At 43.6% G+C, this 24,546-nt stretch overlaps 1 protein-coding gene across 5 annotated transcripts in view; it reads right to left on the bottom strand.

The window, feature by feature from the left end:
* Positions 1-6,849: 6,849 nt before the first annotated feature.
* Positions 6,850-24,546, bottom strand: part of VEZF1 (vascular endothelial zinc finger 1) — a 30,632-nt gene continuing 12,935 nt past the window's right edge. The window contains exons 2-9 of one of the 5 annotated variants that reach the window (XM_063146691.1): positions 23,564-24,282; positions 22,830-22,893; positions 20,805-20,988; positions 19,190-19,231; positions 15,331-15,483; positions 10,823-10,861; positions 9,906-9,950; positions 6,850-9,282 (exon numbers count right to left, since the gene is read on the bottom strand). In XM_063146691.1, coding sequence (XP_063002761.1) covers positions 8,855-9,282; positions 9,906-9,950; positions 10,823-10,861; positions 15,331-15,483; positions 19,190-19,231; positions 20,805-20,988; positions 22,830-22,893; positions 23,564-24,282 — 1,674 coding nt within the window. In that variant the 3' untranslated portion in view covers positions 6,850-8,854. The remainder of the gene's footprint in view (positions 9,283-9,905; positions 9,951-10,822; positions 10,862-15,330; positions 15,484-19,189; positions 19,232-20,804; positions 20,989-22,829; positions 22,894-23,563; positions 24,283-24,546) is intronic. The other 4 variants (XM_063146692.1, XM_063146694.1, XM_063146696.1 and 1 more) reach the window with 4 other exon arrangements.

A 24,546-nucleotide genomic window follows, 5' to 3' on the forward strand; every position in this document is an offset into this window, starting at 1 on the left:
CACCCTAAAGCATCCCTGACTGTACAGCTGCCTGGTTTTCCAGCTGCCTCTTGAAGGCCTCTAGTGTGGGAGAGCCCACAACCCCCCTAAGTAACTAATTCCATTGCCGTACTGCTCTAACAGTCAGGAAGTTTTTCCTGATGTCCAGATGGAATCTGGCTTCCTTTAACTTGAGCCCGTTATTCTGTGTCCTGCACTCTGGGAGGATCGAGAAGAGATCCTGGCCCTCCTCTGTGTGACAACCTTTCAAGTATTTGAAGAGTGCTCTCATGTCTCCCCTCAATGGGGTGTGTCTTAGAATCGCGGGTGTGTCTTAGGTTTTGTTTTCTGTTGATGGTACTGAAATTAGTGTGCGTCTCACAATTGAAGAAATACGGTAGTAAAAATGTTAGATAAACTTACTGACTCCAGACAAGCCGGTCTCTTACATGTAGTTCTCCATTAGTACTTTGAAATTTCAGGATGCTTTCTGGCAAAACTTGATGGCAGGTGTCTTTTGGGAATGTTTTAGGCAGAGGGATGTGACCATTTGTAACATACTTTTCTGTTTCCTTTTGAGATGGAAACTCATTTGTGATGCATCCAATGTCGAGGCCTACGTTATGATTACTCCTCTCATCTTCCAAATTCACTTCTATCTGCATGTCTGTTTCTTTCTATTTTCCATTTTCTGCATCTGCCCCTTCATCAAAATACTGTGCATGTTTACCCAAATCAACTGCTCCCCGGTTACCGAGGGAGACTAGAGGCCTTCAAGAGGCAGCTGGACAGCCATCGATCAGGGATGCTTTAGGGTGGATTCCTGCATTGAACAGGGGTTGGACTAGATGACCTCAGAGGCCCCTTCCAACTCCACCATTCTATGATTTCTATGCTCCTTTTTGGGGGATGAGGATTCGAAAAGTTTCTTCTTGCTCCAATCCTATAGGTGACTTCAACGAAAATCTTTTTGAAGCCGCACTTAATCCAAATTGAAAGAGCGTTTGTTGACCCCTGTTTTCATTTTCCACTTGTTCTTTCTTGTCTTGTCTTTTCTGGGCCCCTGAGTTGTGAGAATACATTTTGGAGAGATGATTTATAATTTATACTTCTATATAGGCCCTTCTCAGCCAGATAAACGCAAGCTTCTTAAAATTCAACAGTCTTTATTAAACAACCTCTTTAACAGACAAGAAAAAATAAGAAGTAATCTGGGGGGGGAAATGAACACAGGATGTTGAATTAAAAAGGGTTAAGGCCTGTTTAAAAAGGAGTGCCCTCAGCCAGGTCCTCTCAGCCTCTTACTTCTTTGCTGTCTAGGCCAAACTGAGGCGAAATCTCCCGCCCAAATGGAAGCCCCCACCAATCCATTCCAGACTGCTAGATCCCAGTCACAGCAGGCCTGGCTAGCAGATCCCTGATCTCTCTGCTCTCAATTGCTGGGGGCAATACATAAACATTTGTAAAGTGATGCACACTGGCGCAAAGCTAGGGTGACCCTATGAAAAGGAGGACAGGGCTCTTGTTTCTTTAACAGTTGTATAGAAAAGGGAATTTCAGCAGGTGTCATTTGTATATATGGGGAACCTGGTGAAATTCCCTCTTCATCACACCAGTTAAAGCTGCAGGTGCCCTGCCCTCTTTCAAATCTGGTCACCCTAAGTATAGCTCCTGCAGCTTTAACTGGTGTGATGAAGAGGGAATTTCACCAGGTTCCCCATATATACAAATGTCACCTGCTGAAATTCCCTTTTCTATGCAACTGTTAAAGATACAGGAGCCCTGTCCTCCTTTTCATAGGGTCACCCTAAGCATCCCAAGGTTATCAAATCTGGGACTAGTCACCACTGCATATCGTATTCTCCAACCTGTCCTCATGGTTTGCTTTGGGAGAATGAGAATTTCACTGGCACTTTCTGCCTCCTTAGGGAGGATGTGGCGTTAAGGCTTGTGAGCCATAACTCCCAATTTCCCTGCTTTTTGGTGCTTGGTTGGAAACTGTAGGGCCTTAACGTTGTTTTCGTAAACCATAGGGGTTTTTTTTTTGTCTAATGAATATTATGGATCATAATTTCTATGAATTACAATGCATAAAACTATGTAAGCTTACACAAAATGTGAATGCTAGGCTTCACACAATATATGCAAACATTTTCTGAGATCCCAGGAAATTTCCAGCTCCCTTCCTTTGGGGCCCCCTTTTTGACCCCGGGCTCAGGTACAATGTACCCCCTGCACCCCTCTCTCATGGGCCCTGCCTTGAACGTGTAAAGATGGTACTCTACCACTGAGCTATGTTCCTTCCCCTAAAAATAAAGTAACATTCTAGTCCTCATGGTTCTGAATAAAAGGTTGATTTAAATTCTGTATTCAAAGCAAGTCCCTCCTTCACATAATTATATAATTATAATTATATTTATATAAAGGCAGTAAAGTGTTATTGCTTCTAGCCAAGTGACCATTACAATATAAATGTGATCCAATGAAACAGAACTATAAATTTCACCCATTTTTAATTAATGTATATAAAAACAACCAAAGAGCATGTATACAATTGTAGTTCCATGTCTATGCAGTCACTGATCCAACATATAAGGTAGGATAGAGAGACAGTGCAGAGCCAGGAGATCTGGGTTCTAGTCCCCACTCAGCCATGGGAGCTCATTGGGTGACTTAGTGTCAGTCACAGACTCTCAGCCCAGCCTACCTCACAAGGTTGTTGTGAGGATAAAAGGGAGAGGAGGATTATCAATATGAGAGCCACTCACTTCATTCTACAGCAAGATGTAATGATGTCACCAATTATTATTTTTAAAACATTTAAGAAATTCCTTTGACTCTGTATGTTCATGTATATATAATATAGCATCTCTTGTGTCTATGGCCAGAACCTTGGTGAATGTTGACATTTCCCAGCAATTCTAAAGAGTCAGAAGTCCCAACAACAGGAAATACCAGAAGATGGCTTGCTCACAAACAGAAAGGGGAAAACCCCCACCAACCATTTATACTTATGGTTTGGTAAGTAATTATTAAGTCAGGACATTTATTGAAAGCACTTGAGCTGGTTTTGCCATTTACTGGGAGACATGTCAGGATTTTCTGACTTGCCTGGGAGTAAGCCCCATTGAACTCAATAGGACTTGCTTGTTAACAGATGCAAAGGACCTCTGTTCTTCCTTTAATGTTTAAATTGCAAGCTCCTAAAGGCAGGGCAAGTCTCTTTTTTTCCCCCTTCTTTGCTTATGTGGCAGCATCCCAATTTTGGATTTCCCTCCTGAAGGATGTAAGATTGGCACAGAAAAGAATGTGGAGTCTGTGCCAAATGGAACCATTTCTTTGCTCAGGCATCCGGAGGAGAACCCTATCCCATTTAAAAATGCAATCTAAATTGATTTTAGATTATTATTTTATTTCCTGGTTTTATAGTTTGTATGCCTTTGTTTTATTTTTATGTATTTTAATATAATTTAATAAAATTATAAAAAGCAATACATAAAAATTAAACAGAGGTACACTGTCCTGGGATTGCCTTTGATGATGATGAAGTGATACAGAACGCTTAAAAATAAACTTCTCTCACAGAGGACTGGAGGAAGAGTTTTACCCCTGTTCTCCAAACAGCTCTGTCCCCCACACCATGAAATTAATGAATTTGGAACCGGTACCACTACGTGCGCTCACAATTACTAATGCTAACCAAAACGAATGCTAACTAGATATTCTGGACTTCTGCTCCCATCAGCCCCAGCCAGCATGGCCAGTGGTTGGGGATGATGGGAGTTGTAGTCCAAAACTACTGGAGGGGGGGTGAGGCTGGGGAGGCTGTTTTACCCCAAATTGTGTGTGTGTGTGTGTGTGTTTTCAACTGTACGCTTTCATCCATGTCCTATTATTTAGGCATAAGTCCATTGACTTGAATAGGGCTTGCTCTCAAGGAGTGTGCATTGGACGTCAGACACTTTACGTGTGTGCACAAAAGGTTTCAGAGAATATCACAAAAAGGAAAACAGACAGGCTTTGGTGTGGCAAGGTTACTCCAAAGGATTGATTGCCAGTACCCAACTGGGAAGGGTGGGATTATTCCAGATCTGTTGGTGCAGGGGTCCCCAACATGACACCCATATATATTATATAGTTTCTCATATCTTTAAATATACATACTTGGATTTGTATATATTCATAGCAATGAATACATAATGAAATGCACCCAACTTTCTAACAACTACATATAGGCTTCAACAAATGTATCCACTTGAAGGTGATGTCCATATGCCACATGTTCAAAGATTGAAAGTGTTGTAAAGTCCTCAATCCATTGTATAACAGGAGGTGAGCATTTTTATCCTTCCAGTGTTATAAAAATGTCTTTTAGCTGTCAAAGGGGAATGGAGAATCTATTTATGCTGACCGTTTGTGAATGTCGAAGAAGCAAGTAAATAATTCAATTCAGTGAATATTAAAGACTGTTCCAGTACAAAATTTATTTGTGTAATAACCTCCTCCCCCAAAAGAAGCAACTACTGGACATTGCCAAAACATTTGGTTATAGTAAGTATTAGCTGCATTGAACCACCAGCAATTAGCTAAATTACACTATCCCTTATGAGATGTTGTGTTGTCAAATAGAAGCAAAAGTTTTTGCTGAATAAGATGCAACTGAAGATCCATAGATGCAACAGGTAGACGCCAATGCAGCGATCCACTGATTAGGTATTTTGTGGTGGTGCCCACAGCAGTTCCTCAAATACCCAAGTTCATAGGGACAAAGGAAATGGCCTTAGATGCTTGGTTCATCTGGCCCAGTATTCTCGGCACTGACTTGCAGCAGAACCCAAGGATTTCAGGCACGTTTCTTTCCTCACTTTCCCTGAACGTGGTGGGATCGCACTGAGGAACTTCTGCATGCAAAGGAAGACCCCTTTCAAGCTGAACTACAGCCCACTCCATGTAGACAATGCTGAGCTCTTTGGACTAATGGTGTGACCCATTTATGGCGGAGTTGGAAGAATTGGGGAGTGATTAATCAGGCTCCAATCCAGTGGAGGCTGGTGGTTCTGATTTCGGTGGGGCTGTGAATCCATTCTGGGTTTTAGTCGGAACAGCCAGAACTCTAAAGGAGCCATTCCCAAAACAGGTTCAGCACTTTGAATAGCTTTTACAGTTTTGTCAGCCGTTGCCACCCCTAGCTCCCCCAAGGTCAAGTCTGTCACCTCTAGAATGTGGAATCACAGCTCAAGCTTCACCTTTCTGCCATTCAACACCCCAAAACCGCAATCCAGAATTCTAAATCCACCTCCCCCAATTTGGTGCCCTCCATTTGTTGGACTACAAGTCCTAGCACACCCAGCCAGCATGCTGGTTAGGGGATGCTAGGAACTGTATTCCAACACAACTTGGGGACAACAGCATGCAGGACTCAGTCGAAAGAGTTCTGCTTCATTCTTTTAAAAAAATACCAACTAATTTTATTCATATAAAGCCTGTATTGACCAGTTGCTGGGGAACATGGGTGAGAGGGTACTGTTGCACCGTGTCCTGCTTTGTTGGTCCCTGGTCAAGAGCTGGTTTGCCACTGTGTGAACGGAGTGCTGGGCTAGATGGACCCTTGGCCTCATCCAGCAGGGCTCTTGTGGTGTTCTTATATTCATATCTTAATATGAATACCAAAAAAAAGGCAAAGTATTTAAACAGGACTGTCCAATGCCTACCTCTGTATCACCTGTGCTGGTATTTTTATCCAGTATCTGAGGCAGTAAGCCTGTGTGCACCAGTTGCTGGGGAACATGGGCAGGAGGGTACTGCTGCAGCCATGTCCTGTTTGTGGGTCCCTGGTCGACAGCTGGTTGGCCATTGTGGGAACGATGCTGGACTAGATGGACCCTCGGTCTGATCCAGCAGGGCACTTAAGAACTCTCAGCTTACACCTGGCACAAAAAGGCAATCGAATTACCTGCATTTTCGCTGCATCAATCACAGCTCTCAGCTTGCAAGGTTTCAGCACTGGGCACCATAAAAACAAACCTCTGTGGGTGCACGTACCTCAGTTGTGGCGAGGGGGTACAACACCCCACTATAACATTCCAGCCACAATTCAGAAAGTAAAACCAGTACTTCAGATTGTGGGCACCTTCTCCGGCAGGGAGCTTCATGATGGCATCCAAGATATCTATGCAAGTGTTCTTCAAAGCTTCTCGCCCTTGACATCCACAAATAGAAGCAATGCAAAAAAAGTCTATTTAAATAGGTTTCTACCAGCTGGAGCTTTTTTGATTGAAAGGAAGTGCTACATTGTCAATTGACAACAGCGAGTGGCAGGAGAAAGGAGGTTAGTGCTGCTCCGTGACGTCTTGTGAAAGAGCGATGGGAAAAGTTTGCTCCTCACTGGAGCACCATGGTGTTATCAGGGGCTGTGCACTGTTGCGGGAGGCGAAAAACAGCGAACGAGGCAAACCACAGCCTGCACCATGGAAACTTACAAAGCCATAAAAAGGTCGTGAAAAGAGCTTGTGCGAAGTTTTGTACGTGAGCATACACAGACGGAGGAACTTCTCTGGATTTGCAGGTCTATCTTTTTCCATCAGGAGTGGGAGAGAAGAAAAGGTTTCCCCACTAGCAGAAAGGCAAGTCTGAATCTGACTCAATATAGGGTTTACTATCTGCTTTGTCCCTGTAGAGCAGGGCAGGTTAGAAATCAAAATCTTTAGTGCAAGAAGCATTACCAGGACTGCTACACACACCTCCAGGTAACCTTGAGATGTTGTACCTTCGAAACGGATCTCAACCATAAGCTGCTTTGGGAGTGTGATCTCTGTCAAAAAGCAGGATACTCAATTCAAATGCTGCATGGTAATATACACAACTACAAGGTCTCTACATTTCTGTTTATTGAGACAAACTAATTAAAAGGCACAAACATGGGGCATATGTTTACATGACATTATAACAAACATATACATTAAAAGTGTAGGAATGTGTTCTTTTTGCTACACAGGAAGTTCCTAAGCTTTTATATATACAAAAGTTGTACAATTTGATGTCCTAAGGTACAAAAGATCATTTATAAAATTATTTTACACTAAGTTCTATTATTTTTCCCATTTTTTTTTATTTTTAACTATGTAGTCCAAGCCCCTAGAACCGTTTTTCACATAATCCGGACATTAGTCCCCTGACCCAGGACGTTTGCCTCAAAAGTACGAAATAGGCTGCTTTTATACTGACACGATGGCTATAAACACAAAACAGTGGATTTTGACCCTCAGGTTTGCCGGCATCCATTAAAAATCAAAATATTGACTGCTACTGTGTTGTCATCCTTGTCCTAATCAAAAGCCACCCTGCTTTTTACTTCCAATTATTTCTTATACCACCTTGGTTATAGGGTATGTCTTTAAAAACAAAGATTAAAAAGTGACTGTGACATGATTTCCTAAAAAAAGTAATTGCTTCCCTAGATTTTCCATCCTACTTTATGTACAGATAAAAGAAATAAAGAATGTAGTTGTGGTATGTGTGTGTGTGTGTGTGTTTTTAAAATGAGACCATTCAAGGGAGAGGGGGGTTAGGGACTTCTCCGTTGCTGGATGGGTCAGACAGTTCCTGGGATTCCCCCACAAATTGATAACTATGAGTTAACACAATTAACTAAAAGTACAAATGATGGGCGGGAAAGGGTGTTCCTGCAAATATTTACAAAGTTGAAGAGATCGCCACAACACTTGATTAAGGAGGAGGGAAGAAAAAGTTTTTAAAAAAGGAAACACAAAACATAGGATGCACTCTCTTGGCTTTGTCCTGAAGGGGCATCCTAACTAGTTAGTGGTTAGAATAAAAACTGTATACCATTTTATAATATAAGACAAAAAAAAAAAACTTCTAGTGAACACTGCCTGCTCGTGTTGCAACATCAGCAGGTCCTGATTGAGAGAATGGGGGCAGAGCCACGTCCGACCCCAGCACCTCCACAGTCTTCCAGCTTAAAGCAACGTTTCCATGTTCCAAAGCCGGCCGTTTGCTCTTCAGGAAAGAGTCCCAACGGGGTTTTGACCAGAAACCATGTTTCAAATCCTCTTCCACCAGCCACAGCTGTTCCTTGCCGAACGTTTAAAGAGTTCTTTTTAATATGTTGACTATGATGTTATATTCCCTTAGGGTAATATGTTGCGTAGTATTTACATCTCCAAATATCAGGTCACAATCCCTATTGTTATTTAGAAGTTAGAATGATAAAGTTACCATATGCTTTGCATATCAGAGCTGGTATCACTTTTTCCCATAGGGAATTCGGCCTGAAATCATCATATTCCCAAAAGGTAAAATGCATAATCACTCAAAATGCATTTTTTTAAAAAAAAAATAGGACCATGAAATGCATTTACTTAAAACAAACACTACAACTCTACTTTTTGAATCAGATGGATAAAGAGCTGGCAAATTGAAGTGATCCATCTCCACCCTGTGATTATGGAGGGCCTCATTTTGAGCCTTCTAGTGTTTAGAATAAAACCGCTTCTGTGTTCGCAATTTCCAGGGTTATCGATAATGCTCATTTTAATAAGAGAGAGAGAGAGACTGGGTTCGACTCCCGTCTACTCCTCTTTTCAATATCACTGCCAGCTTAAAAGGAACAAAGTGACCCAGTGATAAGACAGCCAGCCAGCCAACTAAACAGGGACACTAAGGTAAGTTTTTTTGTTTCTTAAAAACAAACTGGTGCATGATTTTTGCCCCAGTTGAATTAGTCTGGTTTCATCACCATCATTAACAAAACAAAACCAAAACAAAAAGGTAACCTGCTGGTAAGGATTGCTTTTCATTCCTTTTTTTTTTTTTTAATACTGATGTGAGGTTTTTGTTTTGCTTCGCTTTGTTTTTACCAGGGGGGAGAGGTGGGCAAAGCCTGGGGAAGGAACGGCATGCTTTCCACAGGTCTCATTGCTATATTTAATGGACCGGCTAACGTCATTGGTGTTGGGAGGTTCATGGGTGAGGTGATGGTGACCGGATGTGCTATGTTCACTGGAGCAGTGACCGAAGTCGGTAAATTGACAGGTGTTGTGAGGGTTAACGGAGAGGTCATGGACAACGGGCTAGTTATAGTGACCGGGTGGCCTAGACTCATAGGGCTGGAGATGTTAACTGCGCTTGATACATTGACTGGGCTTCTCATGTTCATCGCAGCAGCCACTGTGACTGGATTGGTGATAGTCCCAGATGCCACCGAAGAGGTTATATTGAAGGGAGTAGAAAGAGTCACAGGCGTAGAGGCAGCAGTGGACGTTTGGCACAGGTTAGCAGCTTCTAAAAAACAAGATATAGAAAAGACACCACGGTGGTGGTTGTTTTAAAGAGAGAGACACAAAAGGGAAGATTTTGAACCACTGGCAGGGCAGTCCTCAGGATAAACTAAGCAAAAATGTTCACGTTTGTGGGCTCCCCACTTGGACTGTTCCAGGTCCAGCCCTCCTCAATCCCTACAAAGACCCTTCCGTCTCTAGGCCCCGTTTGCTGACAGTTTATGCCTGAACAGCAAAACATGTTTCGAACACACTGCAGCCGCTCAGCTAACAGCTACTAAAGGCTTGCAGACCGATGAGTTAACCATCAGCCTGGGTCTATCTCAGGTTCCCTTTAAACTGGCAAAACTATTGAATTTTAAAGTAGCAGTCTACATATTCTGAGCTTCAACATCTCATTTCTCTCTCAAACAGCATCTACTCAGAAATACAATAGTTAAATACTACAATTCTACAGCCTAGGGTAACTTCAATCATGCAATTCATCTCAATTCAAGACATTTTCTGGGAAGCTTCTTTGTTCTTTTTCTTTTTAGTATAAAGGGGGGATTTGCTCATAAAAACAGCACAGTATTAGCAGAAAATCCTCTCATGAGGAACATTATAAGTAGAGGAGAGTGTACATACCGAATGGTACGTACTCTATAGCCTTCTCAAAGTTGTACTGACATTCTGTGAAGGTTTTAAAAAGTAATTATTAGGGACCGATACACAAAGCTGGTTTCACTATTTACCTGCTTATTTCATTCTTACGATAAAACTTAAACCACCACTGGTGGGAATAATTTTGTCAGTGTCGCTTTAATTACTACAATACCCCAGTCAATAAGATGCCTGCATCAAACCCATTGGTCGCAGCGTTTTCACGTTGGCTAGTAACTACACACCAGTGTTTGGCATTTGAGAAAGGGTTAGGTTGACACCGTACCCCAAAAGGAACGCAGGGCCTGTAGCGTGGGGAAGGATAAGAAGGCTATACAGCAGAGGTAGCTACCTCTGATATATTAGCACCACCTGCTGGCTAGCAACTGAGTACTTCTCGTGCTCACATGGAGACAGGAAGGAATGCTAAGAGTGTCATAGGTATGGAAAAGTCTAGTAGCCCTTGGAAACCTTGACCTAAGGCATGAAGCCAGGACATGGAGCCATTCACGTACATCTCCTAGCACAGACCATATAGCCAGAATTTATAAGGCAACAACAACACATGCTTTCCACGTGACGTCTCAGTTGTGCCACACCGTCACTCCAGTGTATGACACAGGCTGTGTTTACACACACAAAGCTGTGTCTCACAGTGCATAACTTTGGGGTGCGATGCACACGGAGCCACAGGGGCAAAAGGCAGGTGGTACTACAGCCAGTACACAAAAAACTCCCCGGGGTGTGTGTCTGGTGCCAAGCAACTAGTATTATTTTGTCCAGAAACCGGCGTCTTGTACCCCACAAAAGTGGAACTGTACGCTGTTATTTCAAAGGGGGAAATGGAGGCAGCTAGGAGTTCAGCCTTACCACACAAGCTATATAAATGTATCTGACCCTACCTTGCTTGACTGAAGTTGGCCTCAGAGTCTGCTGACTTTCTGCAATCAAAATTGGGAGGTGGAGGAAAGGTGTTGCAATTAAGCCATTCAATGACACATTTCTCTAGTTTTTTGTTCTAGTCTTGCAAAACCAGACAGGCTGCCTTTGCACACGAGTGTAAAAACAGACAGTTCTCCCTTTAAAAGTATCATACCAAAGCCAAGTCCCAAGTATTCCCAGTCCAAGGCTAGAGTTGCTCTAACCTGTGGAGTAAGTCACTTCATAGGATGTGGAGACCACTGGTCTTCTCTACTCTGACCAGCAGCCTCCCACTAAGGCTTGAGGACAGGGGACTTTCCAAGCTCTGCCAACTTTTTTTTTTAACTAGGTATGTCTAAGATTGAACCTGGCACCTTCTGTTAGCAGTGGGTGGGATTTTCCTCTCTCCTACAGCCCCTTACCATGCTCTGACGTACTACACAGGGAAGCTGCCAGTGCCCCAGTCCTGACCACCATGTCTCTTAGGATACTGCGCATGCACGACGCGGCTTGTGTAAGCACTGTTGAAAAACAGGTCCTGGCGATTCAGCCGCTGCCGTTCTGACTTGCCGCCAAATGGGGAAAGGAAAAGAGGCTTGAGCCAAAGGGCACCGTGGACACAATGGCCCTGTTCAGACGACACGCTAAGCCACGGTGGTTAAGCACTTTAGAGCTAAACACGATGGCTTAGCGTGTCGTGTGAAACTTTCCTAACCATGGTTTAAACACACTCACTGACCATTTGCTGCAAAAGGGTTAGCAGCCTAACCATGGCTTAGTGTGTCGTCTGAACAGGCCCAATGGAAATTTCTGGATGCGATCATGAACTACAAGAAATGAGAGATAAGACACAAGGGCTACAATCCAAGCTTCCTGGTACCCTGGAACCAGCCTCCTGCCTTGTGTCCCAGGACGTTAGAAGAGGCACAAGCGTTAAGATTATTCACTCCTCGTGCTTCGGCATCTGGGTGTTTCTGCAGCAGGGCCCACTTTTCAATGGACTGCAAGTGCAGGGCCTTTTATGGAACGGATTTGGAATCCACCAAGATCTTCTGCTTCCGGGCTGTTCTCCCTCTGCTCTCTCAGCTTCTCTTCCTTCAGTTACCAGGTAAAATCCTTCTGCTAGGCTCCTTTGCTAATGTTTCTTTGTCGTGTTATTTATTTATTTACAATACTTATATACCACTCCATATTCAAAATTTCGAAGCGGGGTACAAGATAAAACAAAACAAAAACAATGAAAACACATTAAAAAGTATTTTTTTTAAAAAATAAGCAGAATGCAAAGTGAACCGTGTCAAGGGAAGCCTTCCAGGAACGACAACGTTTTCAGGAGGCGCCGAAAGGAATACGAAGTTGTGTTTCTAGGAAGTACGCAGGTACTTGGTCCTGTATCACGTGAGAAAACTTCCTCTTCAACAGGGCCCCTTCCACACCTGTCTGGATTTAGACTTGCCTTGAGGAATGGCCAATGCCTTTTTGCTTCTGGGCCCAGCCAGCCAGACACCTGTGGGGGCCTTGGCCCCGCTTGCACCAAGGAAGTACCTCCTTCCCTCTTTTCCAGGCTTCTCATCCAGTTCAGGTTTGGCATCCTGTAGACAAGGCAGAGTCCTGCCTGCCCTTGCCCCACCCCACTCTCTACAGGTTCCCTGGAAACCACCATTGCATGCATGCACAGTTCCATAAAAATCAAGGTGATGAGGGCGCAAGATGCTAGCAGCCACCACAAGCAGAGACAGGTGAAGGTGCAAATGGCAACAGGAGAAGGGAAAGCAGCAGAGGTTCAGTGGGCCTAATGTTTAAGTCACAAGGCAGCTATTGAGGGGCTGAGGTTTATCTCAACACCTCTTATTCAGCAAAGGAAAGGAAATCCTGGAACCAGAAGAAGACTCTCGGCATTCGAGCACTTAAGAGTCATGTACTTAAAGCATGCAGGGGAGGCCCAAGTTCAAACTGCCACTCAGCCATAGTGCTCATTAGAGGACTTTGGGCCAGTTACATACTTGTAATGCAAAATAAAAATAAAAATGCTGCCCTTGGAGAAAGGGCAGGATTATAGATCTGTGGGTGCATTAAATACAGGCTTCCCGTGCAAGAAGGGAATTCAGTACCAGATCCAGGATTTAACATCCCAAGTAGTCTCAGCTTTCACAAAGAAGTTAGAGGAAAGCTAAAGCAGAGAGACTAGAGTACGCCTGAAGCTACTACTGGTCAGAAAACGTATATCGTAGCCAACTGCACCATTTCTCCCGCAAACTCTAAAAGCAGGATTACGCATGGGAGAACACTCACATAGTTTATTCCAAATGGCAGAACCTGGATTTCCTTGGCATGCAATATATACCACTCAAATTATAATATACACATTGTAAAAACTGGGTACTACCATATCATCATCTCTCTCTCTCTCTCTCTACATTGATCAAAACTGGTGGTAAAAAAACATCTCTGTGGATGGAAATAGAAAAATAAAAATGGACCAGTGCACTCAAGGGATGGAGCTTTCATTCCCATGTTGAAAGTCTGGTACACACTGCTACCCTCATTTTAACGCAAAGAGAAAAACGTTAATTTGCCACTAATGAACTTGGCATCACTGAATTAGATGCCTTTGTAAAAGGCAACTGCAATAAGAAAGATACAACTTCCTGGTATTGAAGCCACCACAAGGCACAGGGCAAAATGGGTGAGTATACTATTAGTTCACATTATTTAAAAACATCATTTTATCCAGAACACAGTGGGCAGTGGTTAGAAACTCCAAATTGCCAAGGGGTAACAGAATAAGCTTGACTCCAAGAGAAATGTTACACCTGCCTTCCCCAACCAGATGCCCTCCAGATGTTTTGGACTACAATTCCAAGGATTCCTGACCATTGGCCATGTGGGCTGGGGCTGATAGAAGTTGACATTACACAATTATCCTCCGGAACTGGCCAACACTTTCTTGGCTTACTCATGCGTTTTATATACGGTTAAGCCCAAGTGAGCTATAAACGGCAGTGAAGTGTCTAGCGTCCTATGGGAAGAGCAAAGTCTCCCTGGCGAGAGGGGACCCCAGCATCTTTTGCGGTGCAGCCTCACACAAATAAACGGTGAAAGTTAACAGAATGTCAAACCAACCCTGCGTAAGAGCAAGACTTGAGGGGAATATAAGGAAAGTGGGATGAAACGGGCAAACAACGTCAAGAAACCATGGAGGTCAAATGCCTTCTAGCCATGTTAGAGAACTTGAGAGAGCAGATCTATCACAAACAATTGTACACCAGTTTCCATTAGACATTCGCTCCCCCTGGGGATCCCTGGAAAGTAGGTCTGAGATGAGCGGCTACATCAAACTTAAGCCTTTTTTGGGTTCGCCCCAATAGACTTAATTAAATCTATCACTAGAACTTGAGGCTTGACAGGGGTAGGTAACCTGGTGCCCTCTAGATGCTTCGGACTACAACTCCCATAAATTCCAGCTAGCACGTCAAACTGTCAGGGATTATAGGAGTTTACTTTGTACAAAATATAGTTTCAGGAGGTATTTAAATTCACGGTTTCTTATGTCCCCAACATGATCTGTTCACTGTTTTCAACTTCTGTAAACCGCCCAGAGAGCTTTGGCTATGGGGCGGTATATAAATTTAATCAATAAAATAAATAAATAAAAATAATAAATGATACTGGAGCATGAGCTGATACTTTTGATTTAAGCAGCAGACCACCACAGAGGGCTTGCGAACCCATGAGGGCAAACTGCCATCTTGGCCCTGTGGGGAAGAAGAAGGACCGAGGGGACAGAGCAGGCAGAAGTAACATCGGGGCCTGCTCCTGCTGGACTCTTCCCCCCCCCCAGGGCAAACTGCCATCTTGGCCCTGTGGGGAAGAAGAAGGACCGAGGGGACAGGAGCAGGCAGAAGTAACATCGGGGCCTGCTCCTGCTGGACTCTTCCCCCCCCCCCAGGGCAAACTGCCATCTTGGCCCTGTGGGGAAGAAGAAGGACCGAGGGGACAGGAGCAGGCAGAAGTAACATCGGGGCCTGCTCCTGCTGGACTCTCTCTCTCTCTCTCTCTCTCTCTCTCCTCCCTCCCTCCCTGACTCCTTTTCCTTGTGTGTCATGTCTTTATTAGATTGTAAGCCTGAGGGCAGGGACTGTCTTTTTTGCTAAGTGTAAGCCGCTCCGAGAGCCTTTTTTGGCTGAGGAGCGGAGTATAAGTATGATAAATAATAATAATAATAATAAATAATAATAACAGAACCAACATCTCCCATGAAGCAACTGTTTGAGGGGATTAAGAGGTAAGGATCTATGGCAATTCTGGCGGATACCACCAGTCAGTGCCAGAGAATTATCGTCACGCGGCGGCCGCCATTAAGTGTCTGTACGAAATCACTCCATGTTTCTTGCCTAGTCAATGTCACCTTTGCACAAATGGTATTCATTCCGACACTTCCATACACCGACAGCATTCATTCAAAAGCCACTGATTGATTGATTTTTACCTTTCTTCCTCGCTTTGACAGCTTCTTCCCACAATCTCAGGGTCTCTACCTGTTTTCCAGGCCAGTTTGTGATATGCTGCTGCTGCTGCTGCTGTTGCTGCTGCTGCTGCTGTTGCTGCTGCTTCTGGTTGTTACTCTCTTCGTTCATGCAAGCTATTGCAGCCAAATATATTTTAAAGATACATATACATACAGAGGCAAGTTAGAGCTTTCCCCCATCAAAATGAAGCATTTTGCTGACGTTAAAAGCCATGCTCAGAGACGCTTGAGAAAACAGGGTTCGGTTTCAGAGTTGTACTTCGCCAAATTATCTCTTCACGGTTTTGAACAAAAAGGCAATACAAGGAAGATATGCATAAGAACACTCCTTTCTAGATTTAGTAATCCCTAGGTTTTCAAACAAACAATGTGGGTAATGTGACACCTTCCAGGTTGCATGCACACACACACGGAGATTCTGGGAGCGGACAGTGGTCTGGATCGCGCGTTGCAGGGGTCGCTCCAAGCCCAACAGTAGATGCCAAGGATTCAATCTGGGACCTTGTGTTTTCCATCTTATTTCTCATGTTCGTAAGGACATTTGTCACGTTGGACCCATCTGTTTTGTTTCAGGTGTTTTTCTTCATCATAGTTGTTAGCCTATTTGCTAAGTGCTCAGATCTTTCTGCCTTTGGTTATCACTCATTTTAGACTTTTATTCACATGACCCAAAGGGTTTGAATCCTGGCCATCTTAGCTTTTTTAAAGGTGGCTTTGATGTTTCAGAGCCTCGTGTGGCACAGAGCGGTAAAGCAGCAGTTTCTGCAGCTGAAACTCTCCCCACGGCCTGAGTTCGATCCCAGCGGAAGCTGGTTTCAGGCAGCCGGCTCAGGTCAACTCAGCCTTCCATCCTCCCGAGGTTGGTAAAATGAGTACCCGGTTAGCTGGAGAAAAGGTAATAACGGCCGGGGAAGGCAACGGCAAACCACCCTGCTATAAGGCCTGCCAAGAAAACGTCAGCGGAAGCTGGCGTCCCTCCAAGAGTCAGTAATGACTCAGTGCTTGCACGAGAGGTTCCTTTCCTTTCCTTGATGTTTCAAGTGTGCAGTGACAAATGTTGCATTTGTTCACAATTATATACTTGAAACGTGCAATGCAGAGCACACATGTAATCATCATTGAAATAATCAATAAAATCTACTCCTGTGCTACATAGTCTTTATGCAGGCGATTACAACGACTAACTTTGCTGTTTTAAATTTGTATTTCTGCACTGTTGCTGACTTTATCCTGGTTGTGCTTTTATATGGTATTTTATATTAAGTTTTTATATACTGTTGTTTTATACTTTGAATGGTTTTAGTTTTTGTGAACCGCCCAGAGAGCTTCAGCTATTGGGCAGTATAGAAATGAAATAAATAAATCAATAAAGTGGGAACAAGCGAATAGGCTCCAGGCCACCCACAGAGCTAAATACGGTGATGTCTTAACCTAAAATTGTAGGTTATTAGGGAGAAACAACCCAGACTTGTAACCCAGGAATAAACCATATTGGCCCTGTTCAGACGACACCTTAAAGCACAGCTTTAACCATGGTGAATAAGGCAAAAAGCCTTATTCACCGTGGCTAAAGCCATGGTTTAAGGTGTCTTCTGAATGGATCCGTTACTTGTTTAGCTAAGCAGGAGTGGCCAGGAATCAGTACACTCAGTCCCACTTAATTCTCAACAACCCACCGTTTTTAAAAATGGTGCGTTGTTCCAACATGTGAACTGATCAGTAGCTTGCAATCCCCCATCTCTCCCAAGATCTTAATTGGAAACTCTGCAAACAACCGTTGTGGATGAACTGTCCTGTTCATACCCCCGAGGTCAAACCCCAAAACAACCCAGGTTGGCATCTTTGCCGGGCAAGAGAGTGAGGGCAACAGAAATGACCTAAAACAATGTTTTATAGCTAATTGCCCTGGTTCTCCCACCACTGACAATTTGTGGACATCCAACTAAACGCTACACCATGCAGAGAGAGTTCAGAAATCCCTCTTCTAAGTTTAAGACACGCTACGTTACTCTCAAGCTACAACTCATGCAAACACTATTTAAGAGCTTATTCCATTGATAAGCAGACAGTGAAAATCTGTTTTTAGCACCTTGAGAGTACCAAAGGGCGAATAAAGAATGGTAAAGGATAGCTACTAGCATTACATGGAGCTGAGAACGTCTAAGAAAGGGGGGGGCATGCCTTCAGCCCTGCATCTTTTGTTGAACTTCAGGGTTTTTTTAAGTCCCTGTGGATCAGCCTTCCTTCCAACCTGATCCCCCCCATAAGTCTTGGGATAAGCCCCAGCCAGCATGGCCAATGGTCAGGGGAATGCTGGAGTTGTAGTCCAAAATATCTGGAGAGCACCAGTTATTTTGAGAAGGCTGCTGTAGATGAATGTGGTTTAAGTTTGCCAAACAAATATATACATACACCCAGGATTTCTTAGGAGAAGGCATAACGAACGTAGTTCTGACTGAGGTGACAAATCCAGGTGATCTTGAGAATGCAGGAACATTCGTTCTTGCTTTATTGGATTGTGTTCCACCTAGTCCAGCATTTTTTTTTGCAATTTTCACAGAAGAAAATGGCCTAGTTTCTGCCCAGGCCTGTCCTAAGAGGATTAGTCATTTTGCTGCCAGTGTCATATCCATTCTCATGATATGGGATTCCCCTTCACACACTTACCTGGGAGGTAAAGAAAGCCAGAAACCCTCACACATAATTCAATACTTCTTCTAAAAGACGATTATTGCTGGGAGAGATCTCAAACTCAGCCCTTTAAGACCAACTGTGCCTTCAAACAGTTTGAAGAAGAGGAAGGAGACCAAATCCCTTACATTGTCTGCTGCTGAAATGGACTCAGACAAACGTAACCTACCATTCCCATTCATTAAGAACTGGTCAATATATTACACTAGCAAAAAAAGGCCATCATACGACAAGTGTAGAGAAGCAGTCTGGTGAGGAGGTTAGTGGGTTTTGGCCCCTCTGCTAGGCCGAAAGCTCCTGGCAGTTATCTTTCTCAGAACTTGGAACTTCCATAGAAGGCTGCAGTTCTGAGAAACGTCGCTAGATGGTGCCAGAGGGCAAAAACTATTTCTCGGACGCAGTTCCGAGGAATGTCCCTAGATGGCACCAGAGGGCAAAAACTATAACTGGCTTGGAGGAGCAGTCTGGGCTATAGATTATGGAGTTGTCTCGCTCTTATTCCTTGGGGCCCAATTTGTTCTGCTTAGATCATGAGCCCTTTACAGAACTATGGGCCTATTTAGTTCATGCAGAGAGGGTGCTACCTGTCCTTGAGCCTTTGCAATTGAGTGTGAGTCCTTGTAATTTAGTGTAAAAGCCGAATGCTTTAACACACCTTCCCACTGGAAGAGAGCCAACTGCTTTCTGGCCATGTAGCTGGTACAGGTATACAGCCTCTGCCAACAGGGAATTCCATACTGTAGATTTTTCAAAAGGGGACCCATGACTCTCGCTAAGACAGACTGGGATGTGTGCACAGGAGGCCAAGAGTGTGCAGTAGTTTCTTCCACAGTGATCACAGCTGTGGCTGAAACAGATGAATGGAAGGTAACCTATATACGTTGACAGAATGCATGTCAGGGTGGATCAATTAGGAAGCGGGTAGGCAGAGCTCGCATGGAATAATTTATAGGGGGAAACTAGAAATTTCTCCATAATGACTTGTACAAGCATTCAAATCACACCCAATGAAAAATTGGCAGCAAACTCCTTCCTATCTTAAGGGCAAAGACAGGTTACGAATTCTCGCACCAAACAAGTCCAGTCTTATACACTAAAAGATATCCAGTTTAAACAAATTGCTACTCACAAGAAGGGAGGTGTAGATTTTCTTGCTTGAAAAAGCCAAATTCTGCAAATAAGAGAAGTGTAAATGAAGCAACCTCGAATGATTTATGAAGCACACAAAGCAGGTCTATCTTTTGGACATGGAAAATTTGCTTTCAATCCCTACCAACTCATGAAGCTCAGCAAGCAACTATTTCAGATCAGTGAACCTTTACTGGGTTGTTGCAAGAATAAAGCAAAAGGATATATTCTGAACCAACCCACCTGAATCCCTTGGAGGAGGGTAGGCACTGTGTTCAGAAACATTTCTCCCAAACCTCTGGGACACCACATAGGCTCCTGTTTCCCAATACTTGAGCAGACCGGAGAAGATCACACATTTATGTTTTCCTTCTGCCTAAAACTCATTTATTTTTTCTTACTTGTTCTATGTGCTTGGACAACCATACAAAAAAACCTACGAAACATTAGTGGCCAGGAAAACTTCCACAAGTGTTAGTCATTCAGAGGAACATTGGACTTGGATCACTTTATTCCATAGGTGGGGAGAATGCCATTTTTGAGTGTTCCGCCATGTAAGAAATTATTTGCAAGTAAGAAAACCCCTAGCATAGCAGGGAATAGGTTTTCTACTGAAACCATCTCCCTGCTGTGCTAGTTTTCTGCTTGCAGAATGGCTTTTTTAAAAAACGTGGTGGAGTATTCAAAAAATGGTATACCTCAACTGCAATCTACCACTTTAGATCTCTACCATTTCATTCTGTTGCATGTGTAGGCTAGACCTCACCTTTAACCTACAGATAAAACCAACGTTGACAAAATTCCGAGGCATAATTTCTTACCACAGTTAACTAATGAGGTGGTTATTTTACAGACCTATCCTTGAGTTCTTCAGATTCTGCGAAGCACTCTGGAAATGGTCAAAATTCTGAACTTTGTGGCAATGGATCCATAATGACTCTATACTGCCTGCCCTTAGCTCCTGTGTATCTTCAAGCTTCTACACTGGGAACTGTTGGAAAAGTTGAAAGGGTTTTAAAAACACTACGGAGGTCCTTCACAATGGGGGCTGATTCGAACTCCTGGACAGTTGATTTCTTCAGACTCCACTGAAAGTCTTAAGTAACCATTTTGGTGGGGAGATTTTTCATTATTTGCACTGTTAAACATGACTGGGCATTTCAGTTGCAACAACCACTTAGATTTATCTTTAATACCCTAAAATGCTGCACCAGGATGGTGGTGGTGGTTTTTTTAAAAAAAACTTGTTTAGTCATCAGCTCCAGCATGCCAAGAACGCTGAAGCAGCAATTCAAAGCCTGCTGAAATCAACGGGACGCCTTCCACCGACTTCAAAGACATTCGGACAATCTTACGCACCAGCCTGGGAAGTTTTCAAGTGACTTGTGGCAAAAGGCAAAAAACTGACAGACTCCTATGTTTAATCCAGAGATTCCCATCCTCACAGGTCTTATTTTGGAGAATTCTTTCACTAGGATTTCATCTTTATCTTATATAAGCTAAAATTATTTCTTTAAAACGTTAAACACTCCACACACCCATACCCAACACTCCATCCTACTAGTGGTTAAAAATGGCATTGAAAGTCTCTGGGGGGAAAAAAGGCATCCACCTACTTTTATTGATGCCTTGTTTACAGGTATTACAGTTGATACTTTGGCTCTGTCCATGAGTCTTTAAGTGGCTGGTAATATATGCCGCACTCAGAAGTTTACCACAGATATTACATGACACCTTTCCTTCGTGGCGCACCATGTGTGTCCTCAGCCTGTCTTTGGTGGCAAAGGCGGCCGTGCAGGTCTATGTGGAAAGAAACAGAAGGCTTAAGGCAGGTAGTCTGGCTTGTCCAAATATTAATTTTAAGTGCATTTTTAAATATTAAGCTGTCAATGCTTAACAAGTCCTTACAGCTTGCAAATCAGTCCAAAGAAGGAACTTAATGGGATTCAGTTCAAAAGACTTCAGATGTAATTAAAGCACACCAATTTTCTTTCTTAAAAGTGCACACATCAAATGAAGACTCCCTTGATGCATAATATCTAGAGTACAGCTGCTGCTCTCACAGTAGTGACGACAAAGTATAAGTAAACGGGAACCAACAACTAATTCATGCAAACAGTAAGTAAAGTAGTAAACCTGTGTCTACTTCAGTGTCCAGAAGCGTGTAGGTGTGTTTTGTGGGGGACTGGAGGTGGGGGAAGAAAGAACTATGATGTAATGCACATTCAAATAAAGGAAGTTGTAATGTAGGATACAACCTGTCTCTGCAACATGCTCATTTTCTGGCTGCAGTGAGTGAATTCAATTAAGTGAACCCCCACCTGCACTCTGAAGTGGTATGGGAACAGTTTTGCCACCTCTAGTGGTTCTAGCATGGTGAGCATTGTACCCTAAGCCACTTTTGCAGCTGGATAAACTGTGATTGGCCATGCAGGATGAAGATGCAACAGTTAAGTTTATAGATTCTGGGATGATTTAAACTGGATGCCTTAACTACTTCAAATTGATGCATCTGTAATCCAAAGGTTGAACGGCTCTCTCAAAAATGCACCATGGAGCTGAATAAATACTTCAGGACAAAAATGGATCTTCTGCTTTAAAAGCTAAGACAAGCTCACATACCAAGTTGACACAGAGCTTATAAACGCTAGGAACACACACAGGTGGTCTCTTGTACAGATTTACTGATAACAATCCTGGTCATGATTTTTCCATTACTCGGTTACATTCAGTTAAATAAAAATCAGACAAAAATTGAACACAAAAGCATGAAGAGTCATTTGTTTTAATTCAGAATACCTGATGGCCGTAGTGAGTCACTGAGAACAAGCTCAGGCATGCATGAGTGAAGCTGAACAGAAGAATAAAGTCAACCAATCAAGCCACCCAAGTAATTTTGCTTGCCTTTAAGCCTTGTAAATAAGTTGACACGTTATTAGCCCACGCAAAAAAAGAATTGCTAGCCTGCCTACACATGTACATGGTCTGCCATTCGTGGCACACTGACGATCTGGAAGAGGGATAAAAAAGAAAAGGAAAAAAAGAACCACTCTTCTTCAGTTTACAAAAACTTCCCTCTTCAGTTACCTTGCTTGAAGCCAGATATTTACAAGCCTGTTTTAAGCTCCTTGTTAATTTTCACCACTAGAACTGGTTTTCAACATCAAGCCCAGAATTGGTTTGCTTAGCGCAAGAGCTGCTGACAATTGCTTACAAGAGTTACTACATGACCGTCTTTCCTAACTTGGTGCTCTCCCGTAATTCCCAACCAGCATGGCCATTATGGGAATTCACATTCTGAGGGCACTAGGTTGGGGAAGATAAGTGGTCTGGGGTGAACTTTTCCTGTCCTATCAGAACTGGAGGGAAGTGAAGTTAAACCAGTTTAAGTAGGCTGAATGGGCCACTCAAGTAATCGATATGTGAAGCATCTTGCTCAAATACAGAGGCAAACAGTGGAGTCCTAACGATGTCATCTAAAGCAAGCTTCCAAGGTTTGAAAAGGGGGTGCAGTTTGGTCATCAGAGACCTGATTCTTCCAATTCAAGGAGTCCCTATGATTTCTGAATCCAAACTCGGGTATGAAGCAGTTCCGCCATCAGCCCAACAATTTAAGCTCTATAGATCACCAAAACTCTTACTTGGCATTTGAAGGGCCTCTCTGTGGAGTGAACATGTTTAACGTGACAGCTTAAGTGATCAGGCCTGTGAAAGGAAGAAAAATGGGGACACAAGAAAACAACATTGTTACACATAAACACAGTACTGATCATCCATACAGCCCAATACCCTTCACAAGAGAGGAATTTTTTAAAAAACCCACTCCCAAATGGCACAAATCCACAGCTCCCATGCTATAAGAAGCGTAATATTTTCAGTGCCCTCATAACACTCCTCAAAGCCGCTACGCAAATAAGTTGCCAGTGGCTATTGGCAGGCCTCGCCATGAAAAGGTTTACTAAGCATAGATTCTCTTTTTAAGAGACGTAAGAAATATACTAGCCATTTACGTAGAGAACTAGAGATTACCCAGCTAAAGTAGAGGCTCTATATTAATGCAATACTGCTACATCAGCCCTCTACCCATAAACGAGTGTTTAAATCTTTTGGGCCTGCTCACATTCTTTGCAGGTCCAATACAAACTAACGCTAAAGCAATTTCTGGTTTAAGACCACAGGCAGCGTCTCCATTCATTAGTAAAACGGTGGCTTAAGATGCATATTGGAGACTGATGACCACTGTTTTCTCTCCCGGCCCCACCACCAACCCCCCCCAGCCCCCACCCCAGCTCTCACTTTCCTCACAGCTCCCCACCCCCACCCCAGTACCAGCCCCCTCGCGATCACGGAATGAAAATCCAATACTTGAGCTCGCCTGGGATTTTCTACATGGTACCTCGAAAAGCCTTTTCCACAAACACCACAGGTGTAGGGTTTAGTGATGCCACCCTCATGAGACCTCACGTGATAGGTCATGCGGTCCTTCCGCTTGAAACGCTGATTGCAAATTGGGCACTCAAAGGGCTTCTCATCCGAGTGGGACAGCTTGTGCCTGTTGAGGTGGTAGACGTCACGGAAGGCCTTGCCACACATCTCACAAGCGTGGTTCTTTTTGACGGGCTTGCTGGGCTTCTTCACCGTCTGCGTCACCGGCATGGCTGTGGCACCACTGCTGCTGCTTGGGTTGGTGGCGGAGGAAGACGTAGTGACTGTCGACAGGATGCCGGCAATGGTTGAAACCAGCGATGTCCGGCTGTTGTCGCCCGCAATGGTCGAGATTAGGGGTACCATCGTGGCAGGAGCTTTCTTTGGCCGTGACACTAACTTTATCCCTGTGTGGCAGGATTCATGGCGCCTCAAATGGTAGCTGTCCCTGAAGGCCTTGCTGCAGTATGTACACACAAAGGAGGTTTTCGGTTTCTCCTTTTTAATCCCAACAATGGCATCTTTTAGCGTTTCTGGTGGGGGCTGAGGTTTCTGTGTTATCGGCAAGGGTAAAATTGGCTTCTGGTCAGGGGGCTCGACAGCAGAGCTCAGGAGAGGCAGCAAACTGTTCTGCGCGGCTTGCTGTTGGTGATGTGATGCTTCATGAGCCTAGAATTGAAACAGTGACACTTCAGAACTCACAGATGTACTGTTCAGCTTTGGGAAAGCGCAGAAAGCTCGTATTTATTGAGGCTGGCGATGCGGATCCAACATAGGGTCTGATTTGGTAAGATTTGTTTTGATATGGAGGATCCTTCCTTGCCTAGAATAGATCTGAGGGGCACCCTACACAAAAAGGATTTCAAATGATACCCAACAAGGAGAACTACGCACACCCTACACAAAAAGAGGATTCAAGTTGCACACCAAAGA

The sequence above is a fragment of the Elgaria multicarinata genome, chromosome 22 (assembly GCF_023053635.1).
Source record: "Elgaria multicarinata webbii isolate HBS135686 ecotype San Diego chromosome 22, rElgMul1.1.pri, whole genome shotgun sequence".
Lineage (NCBI taxonomy): Eukaryota > Metazoa > Chordata > Lepidosauria > Squamata > Anguidae > Elgaria > Elgaria multicarinata.